The 24,808-nt window shown below is 53.3% G+C and overlaps 1 protein-coding gene across 3 annotated transcripts in view; it reads right to left on the bottom strand.

Annotated features, from left to right (window-relative positions):
• The window catches only part of PDE4B (phosphodiesterase 4B), a 225,156-nt gene that overhangs the window by 61,208 nt on the left and 139,140 nt on the right, over positions 1-24,808 (bottom strand). For all 3 annotated transcript variants that reach the window (XM_036387461.2, XM_054515699.1, XM_036387463.2), the window contains one exon: positions 141-335. In XM_036387461.2, coding sequence (XP_036243354.1) covers positions 141-335 — 195 coding nt within the window. The remainder of the gene's footprint in view (positions 1-140; positions 336-24,808) is intronic.

The raw sequence follows: 24,808 nt of genomic DNA, 5'->3' as shown, positions 1-24,808 counted from the left end.
TGGATCAGCACCCGTTTTGTGCATTCCAGCTGTGAAATGTGCCAAAACCACCCATAAGCTCCTCTTAACAGAGCTCTGAGGGTTAGCGCAGCACAGAGAGCTCTAGGAGAGCGTAGAGCAGGAGCTGAATTGGTGCTTACTGTTCGCTCGGGAGGGAGGAGTTCCTGGACATGGTCTTTGGTGAGAGGTCATAGTCGCTGTCGGACCTGTAGAGGAACGACTCCCGGCGCTGGCTGTGGCCCGGGAACGTGGTGTGCAGGACGAGTCCCGACGAGGAGCTGGCCTGCGGGTCCAGCGGGCTGCGCCCCGGCGACGGGCCATTCTCCACATCGAAGCTGCGAACGGAACACACACCGCGTGTCACACGCTGCCACAAGAGGGCTCGCAGGGCACCTCAGCGCGGCCCACACCGTGTCACCTCAGCGTGGCTCTCTGCCACCGTGTCACCTCAGCATGGTTCCCACCGTGTCACCTCAGCACGGCTCTCTGCCACCGTGTCACCTCAGCGTGGTTCCCACCGTGTCACCTCAGCGTGGTTCCCACCGTGTCACCTCAGCGTGGCTCTCTGCCACCGTGTCACCTCAGCGTGGTTCCCACCGTGTCACCTCAGCACAGCTCACTGCATCACCTCAGCGTGGCTCCCACCGTGCCACTGGCTGTGGCCATCAGAGCCACTCACCGGCCCATTTCCCTTGAGTGCAAGGAGGACCCTGCGTGGCCAGAACCATTGACCCCGGAGGCTCCTGTGCTGGCTGCCTCTGCTCATGCTGCCTTCAGCACGGATGTCTCACAGCTCAGCACAGCTCTCAGCACGAGCACACAGCAGCTGAAGAGGGCAGGGATAGATCAGAGATGATGGAGAATCCATCCCTGGCAGGCCCTGGCACAGGTGCCCAGAGCAGCTGTGGCTGCCCCTGGATCCCTGGCAGTGCCCCAGGCCAGGCTGGAGATGGCTTGTAGCACCTGGGACAGTGGGAGGTGTCCCTGCTATGGCAGGTGATGGAATGGGATGGGCTTTAAGTTCCCTTCCAGCCCAAACCATTCCAGGATTCCATTATTCTAAACACCCCACTCCACCCTCAATGCCTTTTGCACAAGCCCTGGGGTTCAATTTGCCAAACCTCACTCCAAATCTTATGAGCACAACAGGAACTAAAGGCACCACAATGTAACAACACTCTCCAGCCCAGCCCTGTCCCCATCTGCTCCGGAGCCAAACTTTTGAAACCCTGGAAGATTTGCAAGCACTTGGCAGTTGTGGGAGCTGGATGCCCAAACCATGTTTTTAGCCATTCAAGGTATCGGTTCAGTGAATTTTAAACAGCTGTGCTGTAAAATGAAGGGCTGTTTAAAAACTAAAAAAAAAGCACAAAACTTTTTGTCACCTTTTCCATTTTACATCCACTCTCTTGTGTTTTCATAGCTTGGCTGCTGTGACCCGTGGCTGAAGTCACCCTGGCCACTCCAGCAATGACACCCCTCATAAATGCTGAAAATGAGCAGGTTGGCTCCTTTGGGCCTGATAGAAACACCAGATGTGTGACCATGGCCCAGAAAGCCAAGTGAGGTACGGCCATGCTCAGGAGGAATTTCCTTGCCTTTGGAAGTCAGGTTTTGCCTCTTGCAGTAGCAGCTGAGTGCTTGCTCCAGCACCTCATCCCATGCTGGCTGCTGTCCCACCAGGACACCAGGCTGTGGTTCCTGCTGTGCCTTTCTCCATCCCTCCACTCCTTAATCCAGAAGATTCCCTGAGCACAGTGGCAGGGAAGACCCCAGCTCTCCCTCCTCTCTGCAGAGACAGCTTTAACTGCGGCAGGAGGAGCACATGAAGTATTAACGCCTGAACTTGCCTGAATCCTGCAAGTTTTCCAGATTTCTACATCACTGATGAACTGCTGCTGTGGTGAGAAGCCTCCACAGCCAATGCCCAGCTGGAACACCATGGCTGCTCCAGCTCCTGCTGCCCGTGTTCCCCGTTCCAGCACCTGGAATGCTGCCGTACGGATCACGTGGTTAGTCCAACCGAAAAGCGCTTTTATTCCTTTCCTCAAGTTCAATGTGCAGCCACACCAGTGTTCCTCAGACTCCTTTTCCTTGGCCTTCATCCAGCACTCAGCCACCCATGTGCTCAGCCAGAAGTTAACAGAAAATTCCCCAAAAAGGAACTGATCCCAGAGTTTGGAGTTACCTCTGCCAGGAGCGAACAGGCACTCCCAGAGGTACAGCCTGTGAGCAAGATCCTCAAACTCAGGAATTACTCTGCTGTCACTGCTTTTTAATACGTACAAGAACTGGAATATGGGAAAATATTCCCCTTGGATGATCCAATGTTGGGAAAATGTGACCCGAGATGCGCAGAGCAAGAGTTTAACCTTGTGTTTGTCACCAGTTGCTCCTGGTTTGCACAACACCCACCTGGAACTGTGTCCTGGTACCAAAAGTATCCCTCAAACAAACACTTGCTGGAATTAGTAAGAACTGCAATGGGATTGTAAAGTTGCCCTCTCAGAGCTGCATTTCCCACTATTTTTTTTCTATTGGAACTTAACTGCTGAGCTCTGCTGGAAAAACTTCATCACTGTGTTCAGAACACTGCACACACTGTGAGATCCTCTCCAAAGTTTGCACACCCCATCAGCTTTGTCCAAGTGGAAAAAAAGCTGCATTTGCCTACTGAAAGATAAGGATGGCAGGGTACAAAGCACAAAAAAACCCAAAATTTCCTTTCTAGTTTATCCCCAAGTAACAGCACTCACAGCAAGACACCCCATTTGTGATAGAAATTGTGTTATCTAATCATATGGGCCAGAAATTTGATATCTAAGGCCCTATAAATCTTTCATAAATCTCTGTCTCCATAAGAGATCTCTCTAGGACATATGGGAGCTGCCAGCATTCCCTGCCTGCCTCCAGCCTGTGTTATCAGATCTACTGACCAACATTTCCCAGTGCTGGATACTCCCCACCAAGGGATTCCAGGGAACTGAGCCCTGCCAGAGTCCAACAGGCTCCAGAGGAGGAAAGGTGACAGCAGCACCAGAAGAGCTGCCCAGGGCAGTGGTGGAGTCTCCATTCCTGGAGGGGTTTAAAGCCGTGCAAATGTGGCACCTGGGGACATAGAGGTGGGAATGGATGGATTTGATAATCTTGGAGATCTTTCCCCAGTGATTCCACCATCCCAGTGGGATGGGCCCTAGCCCAGGTGTCACAGGCATCTTTTATGAAAAAGCCTTTCCTTAGGATTTCCCTTCCTGAGAAGCTGAGAGGCCTCAGGAACAAAATGCGAACAATGTTTATCTGCTGCTGTGGAATGCAACAGGTGGGTCTGGGATTGGCTCATGTGGATGTTTCTGATTAATGGCCAATCACAGTCCAGCTGGCTCAGACTGTCTTGGTCAGTCACAAGCCTTTGTTATCATTCCTTTTCTATTCTTAGCTGGCCTTCTGATGAAATCCTTTCTTCTATTCTTTTAGTATGGTTTTAATATAATATATATCATAAAATAATAAATCAAGCCTTCTGAAATATGGAGTCAACATTCTCATCTCTTCCCTCATCCTAAGACCCCTGCAAACACCATCACACCCAGGCAGTGCTGTCTCTCAGCAGTGTGGGGCTGGGAAGGAAGGTGGCCTTGCCCGGGATGTCTCTGTGCGCTCCCCGTGCCGGCTCTCGGGGGATGCAGGAGCAGGGAAGGAAGGTGGCCTTGCCCGGGATGTCTCTGTGCGCTCCCCGTGCCGGCTCTCGGGGGATGCAGGAGCAGGGAAGGAAGGTGGCCTTGCCCGGGATGTCTCTGTGCGCTCCCCGTGCCGGCTCTCGGGGGATGCAGGAGCAGGGAAGGAAGGTGGCCTTGCCCGGGATGTCTCTGTGCGCTCCCCGTGCCGGCTCTCGGGGGATGCAGGAGCAGGGAAGGAAGGTGGCCTTGCCCGGGATGTCTCTGTGCGCTCCCCGTGCCGGCTCTCGGGGGATGCAGGAGCAGGGAAGGAAGGTGGCCTTGCCCGGGATGTCTCTGTGCGCTCCCCGTGCCGGCTCTCGGGGGATGCAGGAGCAGGGAAGGAAGGTGGCCCTTCCCGGGATGTCTCTGTGCGCTCCCCGTGCCGGCTCTCGGGGATGCAGGAGCAGGGTGCGCAGAGCGGGGAGCAGCGGCCGCTCAGCACCGCTCCCCACGGGCCGCGGGGCAGCTGCAGCTCCGCTCCCCGATCTCTCCGCATCCCAAAGAAGCCAGGATCTCAGGGAAGCGAGAGGAAGGAGACGGCAGGTGGCAGGAGTTAGCTGCGAGCGGGCACCGGCCCCGGACCTGTGCAAAGCTGCGCCTGAGCCGCGGTAATGAGCAGACAACGGCGAGCCAGGAGAAATCATTGCAAAACACAGCGAGGCTTCGTGAGTCACTGTGCAAACAAAGAGAATTCATAACAGCAACCCCCAGCTGCTCAAATGCTGCAGTGTTACTGTAACAACTACAGGATCAGAGAGCCTCCCGAGATGGAAGCGACTCGCAGGGACCATCGATCCAACTGCAGGCCCTGCACAGACCCCCAGCATTCCCACCCTGGGCACCCCTGGCACCACTGTCCAAGCTCTCCTGGAGCTGCTCTGGCAGCCTCGGGGCCGGGACCATTCCCTGGGGGAAAAACCTTGCCCAAAATCCAAGCTAAACCTCCCCTGACCCAGCTCCAGCCGCTCCCTGGTCTGTGGTGGTAACAGAGAATAAATTGGTGCCTGTCCCTCCACCTGCCCCTCGGGAGGAGCTGCAGACCCTGGCGAGGCTCCCCTCAGCCTCCTCCAGGAGGAAGAAGCCCAGTGCCCTCGGCTGTTCCTCCTATTTCCACTCCAGACCCTTCACCAGGTTCAGGAACTGATGTCCCTGGACTGGCATTGCCCACCAGTAGTCTTGGAATGTGGCAAAATTTGGCACAAGGATTGAGAAACAGGAATGCACCACATTCTGGATGTAATTCAGAGTCATTCGAGTCGTCATTGCCAGTCAAGTGGTTTCCATGAGAGCTGCACAGCCCCACAGTTTGCTCTGGAGTATGAAACACAAACACATTCCAGCCCAGCAGACCAGGCAAGCTCGAGGATTTTTGTTTATGTTGGGAATTAACACTTTTCCTGAGGATGATAGCACTGACTCTCAAGAAGGTTCACCATCTGCTTTGCCTTCCCAGAGTCATTCCTGAGGACATTACTCCCCATATCCTAACTACAGTACCACCTTCATGATATCAAATGTTTCCAAAATATTTCCAGAGGTTTGGGCAGGCTTTGTTAATTATAGAGCTCCTTTTTGGGATTGCTGAGTCTCACCAAGACATCCCTCAGGATTCTTAGAACCACGAGCAAGGAAAAATGCTGTTCCTTGCACTGCCTGGCCGCTCTCTAACGCTGTGCACCTGTTCCCCATTATCTGAACAGCTTGCTGCTTTTCCTAAATAATCTCCCATGTGGAAAGGGCTGTGCTTGAAACCATCAGTACTTAATGGCCCAGGATGGGACACACGGAACCAAGCACAGCCCTGGCAGGGGCACAGGGCTCCCTGGGGTGACAGCTCACAGCTCCGCAGGCACTACTGACCTTCTTCCCCTCCCGACCTTCTCCCACTTAGGGAAAACACTGTTACTCTTAGGAACAAACCCCTTAAAAGTTCAAACCCCTCTGCTGGGTTTGTCCCTCATGTGGCTCCTGACTTTTTTATCCAGGTGTGGCCCCACCTGCAGAGCTGCCTCCAGCCCTGGGTCCAAAATCAGGAGGACCTGAAGCTGCTGGATAGAGTCCAGAAAAAGCCCCAGAATTGTTCCAGGCCTGGAGCCAGGCTGGGACACCTGGGGGTGCTCACCTGGAGAGGAGAAGGATCCAGGCAGAGCTCAGAGCCCCTGGCAGGGCCTGGAGGGGCTCCAGGAGAGCTGCAGAGGGACTGGAGACAAGGATGGAGGGACAGGACACAGGGAATGGCTCCCAGTGCCAGAGGGCAGGGATGGATGGGACATTGGGAATTGGAATTGCTCCCTGGGAGGGTGGGCAGGCCCTGGCACAGGTGCCCAGAGCAGCTGTGGCTGCCCCTGGATCCCTGGCTGGACACTGGGGCTGGAGCAGCCTGGGACAGGGGAAGGTGTCCCTGCCATGGCAGGGGTGGGATGAGATGACTTTTAAGGTGCCACAGAAGCCAACCTGGTCTGTGGTTCCGTGATGCCACAATCTCCAGAGCTCAGTGTCCCCACTCCAAGGCAGCAGCCCCTGCAGCCCCTCCCTGTGCTGTCACAGCTGCCTGGCACAGGAGCCCGGCAGCACTGACTGAAGTGTTTGTAACAGAAGCTGTCAGCTGCTGCTAAACACATCATTAAGCCTCTGCATGTATCCAAAAGCAAAAATATGTGTTTACTTGACTTTGTAATCTCTGAATAAAGAAGTTCAAGGCCAGGTCGGACAGGCCTTGGAGCAAACTGGGCTGGTGGGAGGTGTCCCTGCCCTGGCAGGGGGTGGCACTGGATGATCTTTAAGTTCCTTTCAACCCAAACCATTCTGTGACTTTAATTCACTCTGTTCCTGTTCTCTGCTCAGTGGGTACAACAGAGACAGAACAACCAGAGCCCCTGCCCTGCTCACAGCCAGAGCCCAAAACAGACCCGAGAGCTGCTGCTGCTCCCTCTGCAACCCAAACCCACCTTCAGCAGAGCCCCGAGGGAAAAATGAGTCCCCAGAGCCCTCCCAGCCCTCAGAACCCATCCAGCAGCACCCTGGGGAGGCTCCTGGTTTGCACAGCAAATGTCAGTGATTGTATCCAGCACCGTGCTGCATTGGAGCAGCCACCAGGAGATAGCTGGAAAAGTACAGCAGGAGGTAAAAATGAGTTTGGATTCTCTCTTAGCACAAAGGGTTCCAAAAAACCTAATCCTTTTAATGTTTACTACAGATAAGCAGCTCGACATTATCCTGTAACAAGTGAACATCATGGGGCTGTTTTAAGTCCCCCAGAGAAGGAATCCCTGAGCGCTAAAATCCAGTTGTTATTTTTCCAAATGTACATCCTGGGCTATTTTATCCTCTTCCAATTGTTCTCTGCCACTAATCTCTGGAAAATGCAAGGCACAGTCAAACAAAGCAGACACCCCACCTGTATTTTTACTTCCAGAGCTTGGAAAGACATATGGATGTGAGTGTGATCATTCCCAACATGGGCAGCAATGCCATTTCCTAAGGGATTTTTCCTCCTGAAAACATTCCAGCTGACAACTGATGGAGCAGTTGCTTCCCTTCCATCCCAGCTGAGGCATACCAAGGTATGAGTGGCACAGGGTGCCCAGAGCAGCTGTGGCTGCCCCTGGATCCCTGGCAGTGCCCAAGGCCAGGCTGGAGCAGCCTGGCACAGTGGAAGATGTTCCTGCCCATGCCCAGGATGAGCCTGAAGGTCCCTGCCAGGGCAGACTCTCCCAGGGCTCTGTGGAGCCGCTCCCTGTGCAGCACCGACAGCTCTGCTCACCCTCCAGGCGTTTCTGCCCAGCACCTCCAGGCACCCACAGCTCACCAGCACCACATCTCCAGCACCAGCTGTGCTTCTGCTGCATGAAGAACACAGCTGAGTCTCCCCATGGGGAACAATGCCCCTTTTCCCTGTGGGAAGGGCTGGATGGCTTGTGGCTGGTGGGGCAGGTGGCACAGGGACAGCACGGCGCTCCAGAGCCGGATTTTGGCAGCAGCTGCTCCGTGACACGCTGCTGTCCCACGGCACAGATGTTTCCATTCCAGCCACAGGGCAGCGTTTGCCCCAGCCTGGCCTGGCTGCTCTGCTCTGTTCAGTGTCACTTCAGCTTTCCCAGCTTTCCCAGCTCCAGCCAAGCCCTGTAGCATTTCTCAGACCGTCTCTCCCAATCCACAGCACACGGATGTTGGAGGCTGCCTGCGGTGGCCTGGCTCATGTGACAGGGACACTGGTGTCTTCTGCTGGGGCTCCAGGACACCCTCCAACCCTTCTGGACAAGCCTTGATCCCTGCCCAGAACCAGCGTGGGGGGGATAATTCCACCCAGCAAGTGGGAACACGGGCTCCAGCCCTGTCTTTCCCCCACTGGGCCATTACTGGCAGCAGAAGGGGAATTCCAGTCCTATATTCCATCTTTTATTGATGCATCTTCAAGGATCTCCTACCCCTCTAAAGTGCAATCTGCACTTAACTCCCTTCCCAGAGCCAAGCCTTCAGCAGGGCTCTCCAGGGTCCCTGTGCTCCCAGCACACAGGAAGCATTCCCGGATCCGCACAGAGCCGGAGCAGCAGGAGGCTGCTGGCCAGAGCCAGGCTTGATTCCATCCTGCCCTTAAACAGAGATCCTGGCACGGCTCCAGAGGCACTTCTGCCTTTCCAAGCAGGGGGGAAGCTCTGAGCTGCTTCATTCCGGCCGGCCCCACTGCACAGCGCTCCTCTCATCTGCTGTCAACCGCACAGGAGACAGGAACAAAGTGACAACCGTGGTGACAACTTACAGACACCACAGAGTTTCCATTTCACCTGAGCTGAACAGGCAGCCTTTGAGGTGGAAGATTTACACATTTCCTACACTAATCTTTTAAATTCCCCCAGCCCTTCCATGGTATCCAAAACTCCAGCAATGGGTGCGTGGAAAGCTGCTGTGCTCGGAAATGCATCCAGCCTTTCCACTTGATTCATGGAATAATTATTTGACCTGGTTTTTGGATTTATCTCCATAATTGGGATCCATGGAGCCTGTCAGTAAAAAGACAGTGAAATGTCCTAAGATGGTATTCAGATCTTTAAATCCTTTGGAGACTCGGCCTTTAACAATAATTAATCCAGCTGGGTACATTTCAGCAAAATTTTCCTTGCTTCACATCTCTCAAATGCCTGCACTCCCCATCCTCCCTATCCACGGGAAAGGACTCTGTGATAGCAAATGTCAGAGCCCAGGGATGTGATTCCAAGGGCAATCTTTTCAGAGCTCTCATTGATCATTTCAGGGCCAGCAGGAGCTCAGTGCAAAGGTTGCGTCATCCAACTCACGAGCATCTGCCACCTGCTGCTGTTTGAGGGGAAAAGCTGAGGGATGGAAAGTCCTGGCCCTTTGGCACAAAGGGTTTGCTCTGTCTGAGGGGTTTGGCATTGGGGATCACAGCCATGGCTGGGAATGGCACCTGCTGTTCCCCACACAGGGGTGTCACAAGTGCCTGAGGCAAAGGCCACCAGAGGAAATCACCAAAGGACAACACTGGTGTAAAAACAAGAGGGGATAAAATGGACAGGAATAATCTGAGGCTGGAAATCAGAGGGAAATCTGTGCCTCGAGAGCAGCCAGAGCACTGAACAGCTTCCCTGTGGGAGTGATGGGGGTAAACACCAACTTGATGTTATTCCTGGTGGGATTAATAGTGTAACTTATGAAACATTGCTCCGAGGAGATCCCTAAAGGCCATTCCAGGGCCTAGAAGGCCTCCAGGAGAGCTGGAGAGGGACTTGGGATAAGGAATTGTTCCTGGCAGGGTGGGCAGGCCCTGTCCCAGGTGCCCAGAGCAGCTGTGGCTGCCCCTGGATCCCTGCAGTGCCCAAGGCCAGGCTGGACACTGGGGATGGAGCACCTGGGACAGGGGAGGTGTCCCTGCCATGGCAGGAACGAGGTGAGCTTTAAGATCCCTTCCAATGCAAACCATTCCATGATCCCACAATTCTGTGAAATGCCCAGCCCAGCTCGTGCAGGCAGAGCCAGAGAATACAAAGCCTGCCAGCCCAGACTGTATTTCCATAAATTTGCATTTTTCCCAAGGCCAGTGAGGCGGAAGGGACAGCTCTGCCTGCCCACACTGCCTCCCCTCCTCCTCGGGCAGCTGCAAAACAAAAGGGGGGAAAAGAGGGTCAAGTTAAACCCCAGATTTTAATTTTCTGCTGTTAAATCACATGGTCTGCAATGAGCTTTAATCACTCAGGACAGCAAACTGGATTTAGCAGAAGGAAAATCTTCTCCAGCGTGGAGGGAAGTCAGAGGTGGTGAGCAGCAAGAACAAAACCTTTTAAAGGAATGATTGTGAGGCCAAAAATCCAGGCAGGGCAAAACTCCTGCAGCACATTTCATGTGGTTTGTGCCAAATGGTGGGGTCAGGCAGCAAATCAAACCCTCTTGGGATGATTTCCCTGATGTGAAAACAGATAGAGTGCTGCTGGCACCCAAAATATCATTTAATAACACTGTTAATGTTCCCTAGACCTACAAATCCTCTCCAGACCTGCTCCAGGGCTCATTTTGATCTTCCTTAATTAATGATCCCTTAGAAGCTCTGTTTCATGTTGAAAATCACTTGCTGGAATCACTGTTTTGGAGTCACTTCCTCCAAACCATAAAGCTTTTCAAAAGAAATAAGAGATGTGGGGGCACTGAGCAAAATCAGCCCAAAACTAAAATCTGAAACAAGTCATCAAGTCCAGGAGCATCAAACAACACAACAAAGCAGCCACAGCCACTTGGAAATTTGGGATAAATACAAGCAGAGCACTTGGTACGATTAATTAATGCTTAATTACACAGAAGGTGAAGTTTGCAGTGTGAGTAAGCACAAATGTGTGGGCCTGGCACAAAATCATTGTATCTGATTGCAGTTACAGCTTCATGCCCAAGCTAATGAGAATTGAGCCCCCCTGGGTGTTTTAGGCTATTGATAAAGGGTATTGATAAAGGGTATTGATAAAGGGGTTGACCTGAGCTCATGGAGAATGAATAGGCAGAGACAATCGATGGCCAAAGTGGATCCATTTAAAAATATTGACTCACTGTGTGGAAACATTTGGGGTGCTGAGACCTGTGGAGAGCAGGCACTGAGGGGTTACTCCCATGGGGGAGAAGAGATGTTGGAGTTCACTGATGGAACACAGGAGAGAAAATACCTGGAATTAGGGAGAAGCTGATTAAAACACCTGAAACTGCTGAGGAGCTGCTGGGAACACCTGAAACTGGTGAGGAGCTGATTAAAACACCTGAAATTAGTGAGGATTTAGTGAAAACACCCAAAATTAGTGAGTATTTAGTGAGAACACCCGGAATTAGTGAGTATTTAGTGAAAACACCTGGAATTAGTGAGTATTTAGTGAAAACACCTGGAATTAGTGAGGAGCTGATAAAAACCACCTGAAACTGCTGAGGAGCTGCTGGGAACACCTGAAACTGGTGAGGAGCTGATTAAAACATCTGAAATTAGTGAGGAGCTGATGAAAACACCTGAAATTAGTGAGGAGCTGATTAAAACACCTGAAATTATGAGGAGTGGATAAAAACACCTGAAATTATGAGGAGTGGATAAAAACACCTGAATTTATGAGGAGCTGACAGAAACACCTGAACTGATGAGGAGCTGCTGGAATAGGTGGTGCCAGACCTTTCAGTGGTGCCACAAGCACAATGGCCATACACTAAAACACAAATTGCACCTGAACATGGGGAAGAACTTCTTTGCACTCAGGGTGGCAGAGCACTGGAGCAGCTGCCCAGGGAGGTCCCAGAGCTTCTCTCTGGGGATATTCCAAGCCCACCTGGATGTGTCCCTGTGTCACAGCTCTGGGTGACCCTGCCTCCAGCAGGAATCCGTCTCCTTTTGTCCTTCTTGGGCCAGCCCTGGGTTCCCAGGTCAGGAGGTGTTTGTGGCACTGTGTGGATGCTCCTGGGGCTGGCTGCTGGCCCTGACAGCCTCTGGGAGCCATCAGCATGCAGAGCCAGGGTGAGAAGCAAACAAGGGGATTGTCCTGATAGCCCTCAGCCAGAGCCCAGCATGACACTGTCTATTAATACCCCGGTGTCACCCTGCAGAACAGCTGACCCAGGGGACAGCAAATGCCACACAGATAGCCAGGGCCTGCTGGTGATCATGTGAGGAGCAAACAAGATAAGGAGAGGACAACAAAAGCCTCGTGTCAAAGCTGAGCACTCAGCCAGAACAGTTGGGCTGTGCCTTGTGCCAAGGTGCTGCTGTGTTTGGGCAAGGGGGGCTGTGCAGGGCTCAGGGCAGCAGGGAGGGGAGCAGCGTGTGCCAGCCTGGGGAGCTGGGCACGACTCACCCTGCTCAGGTCAGAGGTTTATTGCTGCTCACAACACAGCCATGATGGCTGGGTGTTCTCTGGGATTGAACCTAAACCCAGCAGTGCTTCTCTGAGTGCTGTTAACTCACCGCTCACAAACCCAAATTCTGGCTAAATTGGTACCTGCAGTGAGCAAAGGCACGATGAACCCCAACCCTTCTCCATGAGGGGGAAGCACAAAGCCACAGAGAGAGCCTGAGAATGTAACCATGGCCACACTGGTGGCTCTGGTCCCCTGTGACCGTCCTGGGGTGGCAGAGAGGCAGCAGTGCCACCTCAGGCACACGTGCTGAGGGCAGCTCTGGCGGAGCAAAGCTCCCTCCAGCAGCAAGACCTGAAAGCTGTGTGCCTCTGAACCATCCAGAGCTGGCCTAACTCCTAAAGCACAGCAAATCTGTGAGTAGAAAACACAGCCCAGCTCCTGCTTGAGTGGAATGGCTGAGTTAATAAACCCTGGTGCTTCATCCCAGCAGCTCCTGCAGAGCTCCTTGCCACAATCATCTCAATGGATCCCTGCTCCTGAACCTCTTCCCAGCTCAATGGGGCCATTGAAGCCCAGAATAGCTGGACTGCCTGTGCTGCATCCTCACAAGAGGATGAGACTCTTGCTGCAGTCTAAGAAAGAAAAATCACTTAGCACAAATCAGCTCTTTTAAAACCACTGATTAAATAGATATTCACGAGGCAGAGCACAATGGTTTGGATGGAGCCATTGCAACCCATTACACAGCTCCTCATTCATGCCCAGGAGAGCTTTTCCTTTGCTTCTCTAATAACAGGAGAGAAAAAGAAGCCACGGGAAAGATATTCAATTGCATAAAAATAGGTGACAGGCAAATTTACAAACTTGGAGAAGCAGAGAGAGACAGGACTTGGGCTGGCAGTCCTGCTGGGAGCCTGGAGCCCTGCAGCACCAGCCTAAGAAACTCCAGCTCTTCTGAAGGGGGGATGGACGCCAAAGTTTATTGAAGGGTGACATGAGGGGCTGGTCAATACTCAGAAACTCCATCTCTGACTCTGTAAAGATCCAAGGAGCTGCTGCAGGGCTGGAGCCAGGCTGGGACACCTGGGGGTGCTCACCTGGACAGGAGAAGGATCCAGGCAGAGCTCAGAGCCCCTGGCAGGGCCTGAAGGGGCTCCAGGAGAGCTGCAGAGGGACTGGGGACAGGGATGGAGGGACAGGACACAGGGAATGGCTCCCAGTGCCAGAGGGCAGGGATGGACGGGACATTGGGAACTGGGAATTGTTCCTGGCAGGGTGGGCAGGCCCTGGAATAGAATTCCCGGATTTGGAATGTTCCCCCTGCCTGTGGACCCCTGCAGCCCCAGCCCCTCCCAGCCTGGATGAAGAACTGACCTTTGTCAGCCTCACACAATTCCTCCTCCACAGCTGCGGTGCTGCCAGGTCAGATCTTATGCAAGGTGACAATTTCTTAGAGCTTTGACAATTTCCTGTGTCTCCTCAGGAAAACGTGGTATTTTTTTTTTTCCTTGCCAGAACCCACTTTTTAACACTCTTAATCTGAAATAAACCCATCAAATTCCATCTGTCATCAGCTGGGCTTTCATTCCTGGAGTTAAACTGGTCTGGGAGAGCTGCAGTGAGGGCAGAGTTTAATGGAATAATTCTTACACTGCACAATTTGGATGCAGCAAAGCAAAAGGGGGTCAGCTTGTTCTTCCAGCCTCCACTCCAAACAATTTAATGTCTTTATGGATGAAAAATGTCAGAGCTTTTTGTGATCTGAGGGAAACTGGGACATCCAATACAGCCCCACTTCAAGCCTTCACTCACACACCTCAATTCCTTCAGCCAATATTTATTCTCTGGATTTTCCAGAGTTCTTTCATGCACTTAAATGGTGAGATACAGACAGAGCCTCTCCTTCAGTGCCACTGTGCTCCAGCAAATCTCTGTCCTCGGGAGTGTCCCTGAGTGCCAAGAGCTGGGATCCGGCTGCTCCCTCTGGTTCCAGTGTCCCCCAGCCCTGCCGAGGTGCTCCCGGGGGCCTGGAGAATTTATCCAGCACCAGGACTGAGCTGGGATCACACAGAACCGTGGCTCGGGGCCACCAGGAAAGGTTTGTTCAGGAGAACAAGAAGATTTTGGTGCCAATGCAGTCTCAGACCAAAGTGAGTCCCTCACGGAGCCTCTGTGAGCGCTCAGCCTTTCCCGGCCCCGCTTTGCAAGGCTCGGCTCAGCTGCCACAGCCCGGGATTTTCCCTGGCGTCAGCCTGGAGTGAAATCATTCCCGATCCCTGTGAAGTCACCCGCCCCAATGCCCCGGGGCTGTGGGGAGCCGGGAAGCGCTGACTGCGGGAATTCTCCTTTAGCTGACCCAGGGATGAGCTGTAGAAATTCCTGCCTGCGCTTCCTCGGCTGCCTTGGGACCATCCCCCGCGGGTTTCCCGGCAGAGTTTGTTCAGGCTCAGCCTGCCCCGTTCCCATCCCCTGATCCCGCCCAGCCCGAGGCTCAGCCGAGGCCAAGGAATGTTCCAGGGGCTCCTGGAGCTGGGCACAGGTGGGCAGGGGACACCGAGCCACTGATCCCACGGCTGGCAGGAGGGACTCACAGAGGGAATGGTTCCCAGAAATCAGGAGGGGGGACCAGGGACTTTGAGACCACGGGGATGGGATGGCTCCCTCCTTACCCACCTGGGATACTGGGAACGTTTCTTCATGGAAAGGTTCTCCAGCCCTGGCACAGCTGCCCAGGGCACGGTGGAGTCCCCATCCGTGAAGGGATTAAAAATCCCTGGGGATGTGGAACCTGGGGATGCAGGGCAAGGTTGGACTCGATGGTCTGAGAGGGTTTTTCCACCCTAAACCACTCCATGATCCTACACGATCTTGGGGGTGAAAGAAAGTCTGATTTGAAAGAGCCAATAGGAGCTCGAGTGATGCACCTGAGACAGACCCATCCCATCACCACCTTCAGATTCTGAATTAATCTCTCCTTCCAAACTCATTGCCAAGCCATCTTCAAATGGTCTCTTCCTAAGGGAGTGATAAAAATTGACCAGCAAAATCAAAACAGAGCACAGAATAAAGATTAGAGCCAAATTATCCACGATCAGTGTAAGAATAATAGACTTCCCTAGGATAACTGGGCACTGAAATGTGATTTAGAGCTTTCCAAGAGCTCTGCCAGCTCACCCTCCATGTGACTTTTGGAACATGCAGGCTGTGATGAGTTTATAGCACAGTTCTGAGATTATAAATCCAAGGGTGTGGCTTTTAGCTCTTTTATTGGGGATTGAAACTAAGAAATATTTATCCTACCCTTCAGCAAAGCACGAGTGGAGCCTGTCAGGAGCCAGATCCCCAGTTCCCTGCTTTCAGCTCTCCTGGATGCCACGGAGCGGGATCCTGATTCCACTGAGCATGGGGCAGAGGATCTGCTTCCCACAGGGTGGAAAGGGACACTCTGGGCTGGGAATGCTGCTCCAGAGCTCCAGGGGCTGTGGGTGGCACCAGGAGCACCCCCAGCTCCCGTTCCTGAAGCCTCAGAGGGTTTCACACCCACTTTCCTCTCTGTTTTAGGACACAGGGTTTGCCACAATCTCCCGTCCCTTCTGGGATGGGCAGGCACGGGCTGTGTGGCTGTTCTTGGGAACCAGGAGAGCTGGGGGAGGGCAGCTCTGCCTCCCTGGATCTCCTCACCCCTCCCTGGGATCAGCCAGCGTTTGGGAGGCATGAGGACAACTCCAACAGCTCCAGATCCAGCCCTTCTCCCACCCAGCAAGCCGGGAACTCCCACATGGAATTCCCCTCCTGCCAGCTTCCAAGGCCAGATGATTTCATCGCAAACATTTGTTTATCAACTTCCAAAGCCGTAAACGAGGAGTGAAACAGTTTCACAAAAAAAAAAAAAAAAAAAAAAAAAAAAAGGTGAAGTTTGTGCAAATCCATCCCTGCTAAAGCCAAACAACACAAACATAACCAAGGGAAGATCGAATCTCTCCCTTCTCCTCACATTAAATCATTCCTAGGATTTCATTTGAAAATCCAGGAATGTGCTGCGAAGATTTTGTAATTACAAACCAATAAGAGAAACCATCCAGGAGGAATAATTACATAATTCCTAGCTGAACTGGCTGCTCAGAAGAATTCACAGCCTGGAAAGAGCTGTAATAAATAGCTCCTCATCTCCTGGCTGCTGCTGCAGCTGATGAGTCACGGCTGCTCCCGGGATGGATCCCAGAATATCCTGCTCCTGTGTGTGCTGCATGGACAATCAGCCAGCAGGGAACAGCTCTGGGGCAGCACTGATGTGGCCCTGCCATACAAACACAACTGGGCAATGTTTCACTGCCTGTGGGGAATGGGAATATTTCACTGGGATTCAGGGAATGGGGCACGACTGGCCTGGAGGGCTCTGCTGCCATCCCAAGGATTGGCACGGCCTAAACTGACCCCAGGGGCTTTCAGGGAATGAGTCCCAATCCCACACTTCTGTCCTGGCAGCAGAGGAGATCCTCCTGCAGTAAAACCATCGAGAGAGAGAGCAAAACAGCCAAGGGATCAGGAAAACATAAGGGAACAGGTCCAGAGATGGGATTAAAGGAAGAGACTGTCGAGGCTGGGAGAGCTGGGAATGCCCAGCCTGGAGAGGAGAAGGATCCAGGGAGAGCTCAGAGCCCCTGGCAGGGCCTGAAGGGGCTCCAGGAGAGCTGCAGAGGGACTGGGGACAGGGATGGAGGGACAGGACACAGGGAATGGCTCCCAGTGCCAGAGGGCAGGGATGGATGGGATATTGGGAACTGGGAATTGTTCCTGGCAGGGTGGGCAGGCCTGGGATAGAATTCCCAGATTTGCTGTGGCTGCCCCTGGATCCCTGGCAGTGCCCAAGGCCAGTTGGATGGGTTTGGAGCAGCCTGGGACAGGGGAAGGGGTCCCTGCCAAGGGTGTCCCTCCATCAGGGGTGGAACTAAGGGACTTTTAAGGTCCTTTCCAACCCAAACCAGTCTGGGATTCTATGATAATGCGCAAGGAGAGGGGTTTTTATTCATCCCAAAATGAAACCTGGGATGTTCTCAGTGTTGTTTGCAGGGAGTGTGCTGGGAGGTGAAGGCAGCAGCTGCACTTTGAGATGTGCATAAACACCAGGAGATGAAAGAGCAGAACCTGTTTGGAAATGAGGTTGTGACGTCAGGTGGGGAAAGGCCTTTCTCAGCCCTGTCAGTCTCCCCCACCTGGGGATCTGTCCTACAATTCCCAAGGAATCCTGATATTCCCTGAGAGTGGCAAACACACCTTGGTGTGCCACAGAAGGCCAGAGAACACATGCAGGTACCTGATAGCTGATTACACAGGTATAGGGATTTTAATTGCATTATGGAATCCCAGAATGATTTGGGTTGGGAGGGACCTTAGAAATCATCCCATTCCAGCGCTGCCATGGCAGGGACACCTCCCACTGTCCCAGGTGCTCCCAGCCCTGCCCAGCCTGGCCTGGGCACTGCCAGGGATCCAGGGGCAGCCACAGCAAATCTGGGAATCCCATCCCAGGCCTGCCCACCCTGCCAGGAACAATTCCCAATTCCCAATGTCCCATCCATCCCTGCCCTCTGGCAGTGGGAGCCATTCCCTGTGTCCTGTCCCTCCATCCCTTGTCCCCAGTCCCTCTGCAGCTCTCCTGGAGCCCCTCCAGGCCCTGCCAGGGGCTCTGAGCTCTGCCTGGATCCTTCTCCTCTCCAGGTGAGCACCCCCAGGTGTCCCAGCCTGGCTCCAGAGGGGCTCCAGCCCTGCAGCAGCCCCATGGGTTCCTCTGGGCTCTCTCCAGGGCTGGGGCAGCTCTGCAGGTGGGGCCTCACCTGGGAGGGCTCCTGCAGGTGCCCCCAGCCCTGCCCCGTGCTGGACCTGCCTCGTTTGCTGCTCCCAGCCCTGAGCTCCTGAGCTGCTCTGCCTTCCCTGGGCACCGCGGCTGCTGCTCCACACGGCCCTGCCGAGATTTCCACTTTATTTCTCACCTTATTCCCAGCACTTCTGGCTTCATCCTCACCTCACCTTCCCTGCTACCCACATCCAGCCCTTCCCAGCTCCCTCTCCTTCTCCAACAGCAAACCAAGGGTTTATTTCTCATTTCTCCAACATTCCCACCCCAGGAACCCCCCTCATCCCCCTGCAGATCGGAACCCCTCCCAGCTGGGTGACCCCAGCTCCTGGAGCTCCTGTCCTGGTGGGATCCCATGGATGCCTGTCCTGGTGGGATCCCATGGATGCCTGTCCTGGTGGGATCCCATGGATGCTGTCCTGGTGGGAGCCCATGGATGCCTGTCCTGGTGGGATCCCATGGACGCTGTCCTGGTGGCATCCAATGGATGCTGTCCTGGTGGGATCCATGGATGCTCCTCATGGATTGCCCACTCCCATCCCCAGGTCCTGCCCCAGCTCCCCTGATGGGAGCCTCAGTTTGAGAGCTCCAAGTTGTATTTTGTGCTCTCCCAAAAGCCATAAATATCCTGTCAGTCAAAGGCAGCTCCTGCCCCATTCCCTGCCTCCAGGAAGGATCCCACCCATTCCATGCTGTGCTTGGCTCCTGCTGGGGCTTCCCAGCGTGGCCCAAAACCCTGGAATCCAGAAGCTCCAGATTCCCCTTGGAATCTGCTGCTTCCAATGGGGCAAATCTGCTTTTCTGGCAGCTATCCATGGCAAAGGTTAATCCTGTGGGAACAAGAATCCCAGCACTACCTGGGCATCTTTTCCAGCCGTGTTTGCTTTTCCCAGTCCTATGTTTTTTCTGTATTCCTACCCAAAAATCCATCAAATAATGCAATAATGCCAGGTGTTTATATCATCAACCTATCATGTTTCATCCATGGCTCCTAACAATATTTTATAAGGGAATCCAACCCTTTGGATTAATTCACCTCACCTCCCATTTCACCAGCAAACCTACACCTATGGCCTCCATCTCAGAAAACAGGGATAAACATCAGGCTGGAATATCCTGGAGCTTGCAGGGAACACAGAGCTTCATTCCCTCACACTGAGTGGGAGCACAGCCCGGGATGTTTCCTAGAATTCCCCCAGTCCCTGTGATCCAGCAGCTCCCTGGGGAGCAAAGGGACCTGGAAGGGAATTGCCCGAATCCCAAATTCCACATTTGCCATCTGTATTACAACCCCAAATTTCCTGCTGATATCCAATCCAGGCAAACCTAAACAGCCAGAAAATGAAATGTGGGAATCTTCCATCAGAAAAGTGGGAATTTTCATGAAGTTTCTGTGGTAACCACCACAGAATTAGGTTTAGTCTTGCTGTTGCTCATTACCGGAATTGTTCAAGTTTATTTGGAATTAACATGGAAATACAAACACCTGAGGGAACACAGCAAAAACACCCTAAAACTTCCCACTGCAATCCCAGGGATGATTCCAGAGCCAGGCCAAGCTCTCCCTGCTTGGGATGGAATCTGCCTGGAAAGGTCCTGGAGAAACAGAGTTAATTTCAGGATAAACCCAGGAGCTGATTTGGATAAACCTTGGAGCTGATTTGGGATAAACCCGGGAGCTGATTTTGAGATAAACCCGGGATCTGATTTTGGGATAAAGCCTGGAGCTGATTTGGAATAAACCCTGGAGCTGATTTGGAATAAACCCAGGATCTGATTTTGGGATAAACCCGGGATCTGATTTTGGGATAACCCGACGGTGAAGCTGCCGTGCCCCAGCCCCAGCTGCTCTTTCTGAGCCCAGCAGCCCCCAGGCTCTGCTTTGTTTTGTTTTCTCTCTGCAAAGGCTCCATTTCCCACCTGGCAGGAGAGCCCAGGGCTGGCCAGGAGCAGCCTCTTCCCAAGGAAGCACCCGTGGGTGCTCAGGGATGCTCCTTTGGAAGGGAATCCAGGCGTGGCTGGGAGCCCCTTCAGCATTCCCAAGGGACCCTGAGGGGCGCCAGGAGCCCCCTGGGCTGTGGGAGGTGTCCCTGTCCCAGGATGAGCTTTGGGGTCACTGCCAGGCCACACCACTCCAGGACTCTGGAATGCCTGCCCGTGCTTTCAGCCCAGCCAGGGGCATCCAGTGGCTTTGCAGAGCTCTCCTGATCCTCTCCCTGCTCTCCACCCTCTGTATCCCAGTTTTGCCCCTCGTCACCAGGGTGAATAAACTTGGGGGTTTAATTTTCCATAGTGCTGCAGAGAGGGAAGATAATTTGATTTATCTCCACACGATTTTTCCCCTTTCCTGCCGTGTCCTGAGACCTCATCCCGGCCACGTTTCCCCCACTAATTCCAATTTTCCCAGCATTTCCCACTCCCGCGCCCCGCGGGGGCTGAGGAGATGCTGTCCTGTGCTCAGAGAGGTTCGGATGAGCTGGGACAATCCCTGAAAAGCCCCGGGATCTGTGGGATGAGGGCTCCCGGCAGGAATCCATCAGCTCGGTGTCACGGGCTGCTTCCCGCCGAGCTCCTCTGCAGCATTCCCACATTGAGACAATTAACACGTTTTTCCCAGGCTCTTCCTTCCAACAAAAAGCTAAAAAAAGCGAAACTGCTCTGAAAGGCTCGCAGGCATTTTCTGCCCTAGAATTTAGAGTTACATAAAAAAAAAAATGAGACTTACAAATCAGAGTTTACATTAAAAAAGCAACAAAAGCACTCAAGTTATTGGAGCTGGGGAGAAGCAGACCCTATAAAATGATGAACAGACCCTATAAAATGATTATTAAACCCCTTTTAAAGCCAAGCAATAATTTCGTCACTTGAAAATTTGCTTTTTTTCTCGCCGGAAAAAAACCGAAAACTCCAGCACGAAGGAGCAGCGTTAGCACTTGACCGCATCCCTGATGCGGCTGCTGTTAATTGTGCCGGACCGGGGCGATTCCCCGGGCGCCGGGGAGGTTTTCGGGAGCAGCCCGGGGCTGGAGCGCAGCCAGGGCAGGGCTGGGATGCGCGGATGCTCCCATTCCGCCGCTCCATTGACGTCAGCGGGAGCTTTCAAAGCAGCCCCGCACGTCTGAACCGGGCGAGCAGAGGCTGCAAAACCGGGCGGCTCCTCCAGCAGCCGCGCAGCGAGGGCTCTCGGCTCTCTCTCCCTCCCGAACCTTTTGCCGCTTTGTTCGCCTCTCTTCACACCCTCCATCGAGTTTTTAAATCGATCAAAACGCGATTAAAATGAGCAGCGAGGGTCAGCCCAGCCGCCTCAGCCTCAGCCCCTGGGATGAGAGGATTTTCAAGGCTCTTTCCAGCCCACACCAGGCTGGGATTCTGTGATAAAGTGAAGCAAGACAATGCAAGGGCTGTGAAGGACACTTTGAGTGCTTCCAAAGGGGATGGAATGGCTCTTTGCACTGGAGCTCACATGGTTTAGGGGATGATTTTCCAGCCCTCATTAAAAAGAACATTTCATAGTGCATGGAATGAAGGTGCTCTGAGATACAAGCTGGGCTCAACCCTTCCAGCTCAGGATATTCTGTGATTCCAGGATTCCGTGATTCCCTGATTCCATTATTCCACCATTCCATCATTCCATGATTCCATGATTCCACGATTCTATTATTCCATTATTCCACCATTCCATGATTCCATGATTCTATTATTCCATTATTTCACCATTCTAAGCTCCAGAATCCTTCTTTCTGTAGTGGCTGCCCTCAGCACGAGCAGCAAAGGCATTCCCTGTCTGGTCCCAGAGCTCAATCCCTCTGCCAGAGCCCCAAATCCCCAGGGAAGAGGGATGATGCTGATGATGATGATGATGGGTTTGGGGTTGCAGTTTGGAGGGAAAGGTTTTTAATCACACCTGGGTTCCTTTGAGAAGTCCTGAGGAGGCTCCTGCGGGGGTCAGGACAGGGAAAAGCACCAGAAAATCCTTTGTTTAGTTCTTAAGATTAAACTTGGGCTGAGCTTTGGGCCTGGGGAGCAGAGGGAATTCCCAACATCCACCTGCCCTGCTCTCTGTTGGGAAGAGAACTCAGACTCAGGGGGCACCTGGATTTATCCTGTGCAGAAGAACCTGAGCACAGTGCCTGGGAGAGTGGCCCAGCCCTGGAAAAGCTCTTCCATTATTCCCACCTTCCAAGGGGATAAATTGCAGGGGCCTGGCCCAGCTGCTCTCAGGATGGCAGAGCTGCAAACCACAAGCTGTGGGGCTGTGTTCAAACAGCACAATTCAATGAACTTTGGGATTCTTTGTGCATGACAAACTCCAGGTCAGCAGGAAGCCCAAATTTCCCTTATTAAATTTTGTTTCTTTCTGCTGGAAAGAAGAAAAGAAACCCCTTTTCCATCGTGGTGCTCACTGAGTGCCTGAGATTGGCTAATCTGTCAGGGAACTGGAGCTAAAAGAAATCCATATCCCAGTTATTAGCCCCCAGAGAAGAGGGTTAGGAAAGAAATCCTGATCAGGCTTTCAGAACATGAATCTCATTCCTAAGCCTGCTAAGATGTGAGAGTGGAAAAAGCCCCAGAACTTCTTAGAAATGCTGAGAACTGAGCTTGCATTCACAGGATCCTGGAATGATTCAGGCTGGAAAAGGCCTCAAGGATCATCCCAGTGCCACCCCTGCCATGGCAGGGACACCTCCCACTGTCCCAGAGCTGCCAGGGATCCAGGGGCAGCCCCAGCTGCTCTGGGCACCTGTGCCAGGGCTGCCCACCCTCCCAGGAACAATTCCCAGTTCCCAATGTCCCATCCATCCCTGCCCTCTGGCACTGGCAGCCATTCCCTGTGTCCTGTCCCTCCATCCTTGTCCCCAGTCCCTCTGCAGCTCTCCTGGAGCCCCTCCAGGCCCTGCCAGGGGCTCTGAGCTCTGCCTGGATCCTTCTCCTCTCCAGGGGAGCACCCCCAGGTGTCCCAGCCTGGCTCCAGCCCTGCAGCAGCTCCGGAGCCTCCTCTGGAGTTGTTTCAGCAGCTCCAATTCCTCCTGGAGTCACAGGAACCCAGGGAAAGCTGTCCTGGCTTTTCCTGCCCCTCCCTGGCTGTCACCTGTCCCAAGGGATGCTCACTGGGGATACCAGCCCAGGCTGGGGAGCAGCTCCTCCACCCCAAGGGGTCTCTGCAGCCAGGGGGACTCAGACTGAGCCCCTTGGACAAGGCAAGGAGCAGGAGGAGGAAGAGGAAGAGGAGGAGGAGGAATAGCCTGGAAAAGCAGCTGTGTGTGCATGGCAGGCACAGATGTCCAGGAACTCGGCTGAAAAGTTTTCCCATGCCAGTGAATCTCCCCAGATTCTTTCCCTGGAAATGAAGGTAATGAATGGAAATATGGAAATGTAAATACGTCAGGGGCAGCCTCCAACTCTCATCTCCTGCCTTGCAAAAGCAGCGGGAAAACACAGCCAGGAACAACTTGAAAAGACCCAGCCTGAGGAGAAGGGAAAGGTCACTGAATACCAATAATTAAACACCAGCCCCTTGCTCCCCAGAGCCCCTCCACACCCAGCTCCCCCCAGCCGAAGGCTGCCAATTAAACCCCATCACTGGCTCCCCAGCTCCCTCCCAGGCAGGCATTGTCTCTGCTGCAGACACAGCCAGAGCTCTTTGTGCTTCCTCCAGGCTCTTGTGAGAGCAGGAGAAATATTTGGCCTCTCCTTTTCTAAATTGTGCCTACAGATTTCAGAGTTCTGTCTCTCAAATCTACCTGCTGCATATAAATCATTGCTTTGTTGGAAATCCTGCCTATTTATAGGAGGCTGTGGAATTAATCCATCAGGAGAACCAAAATGGCTTAAGATCCAGCTGAAATCCATGGAAATAAGGTGGCTGGAAGTTTAACCCACAGATCTGGAGAGTGTTAATTCCCAGAGCAAACCTTGAGCATTTTGAAAGTCAATACAAAAATAAAAGTGGAATTTGTCCACGAAATGAGGGGGAAATCGGGCTCTGCTCCCAGGGAACAGAGACAGAACAAGAGGACACAGCTTCAAGTTGTCCCAGAGGAGGTTTAGATTGGATATGTGGGAAGATTTCTTCCTTTCCAGCCCTGGCACAGCTGCCCAGAGCAGGGGTGGAGTCCCCACCCCTGGAGGGATTTAAAAGCCCTGTGGATGTGGCACTTGGGGACACACTTGGGTGGCCTTGGCAGTGCTGGGGGACTCGGTGGTCTCAGGGGGCTTCTCCAACCCCAGTCATTCCATGATTATGGTACCATGGAAAGCCCCTCCAGCCTCACAGCCAAGTGCCACAGCTCAGCCTGAACCAGGGAGCAGAGGGAGCCAAGGTCAGGGTGGCTCCTGGTCCCGTGGTTATCACTGCGCTGATAAATCTGTTTATATCCCAACACAAAGATACTCCTGCCACTCCAGCTGCTATCTGGGAGCTGTGGCCTCTCCAAGATTCCTGAGCTGTCGGAAATCCTGGGATTTGATCCCACCACTTCCCCTCAGGACAGAGTTTCTGCTCCCCCCCTTGCCCAAGCTCAGCCTCTGCAGCTCCAGTGTCAGGCCTGAGTTTGGGCCATCCCTGTGAACGAGCGAGAATTCCCACATTGCTCCAGCAGGAACTGCTGTGCTGGTGCAATCCCAGCTTCCATTTCCCCAAAATGAGTTCCAAGCCCCATTCCCACCCCGGGCACAGAGCAGAGCCCCCCCCTCTGCAGCCCAAAGCAGCAGTGACCGAGGTCCCACACTGCCCACGAGGGATGGAAGGCAGCAGCTCCTCTCCTGGACTGGGGGAGAGAACGTGGAAGATAAAGGTCATCCATGGAATCATGGAAAGGTTTGGGAAACTGAAAGTTCATCTCATCCCACCCCTGCCATGGGCAGGACTCCTTCCCCCAGGCCAGGGGGGAAGATCCAGTTCAAAATT

The sequence above is a fragment of the Molothrus ater genome, chromosome 9 (assembly GCF_012460135.2).
Source record: "Molothrus ater isolate BHLD 08-10-18 breed brown headed cowbird chromosome 9, BPBGC_Mater_1.1, whole genome shotgun sequence".
Lineage (NCBI taxonomy): Eukaryota > Metazoa > Chordata > Aves > Passeriformes > Icteridae > Molothrus > Molothrus ater.
The sequence above is the reverse complement of the archived record's forward strand: the minus strand, read 5'-3'. Positions and strand labels throughout refer to the sequence as shown.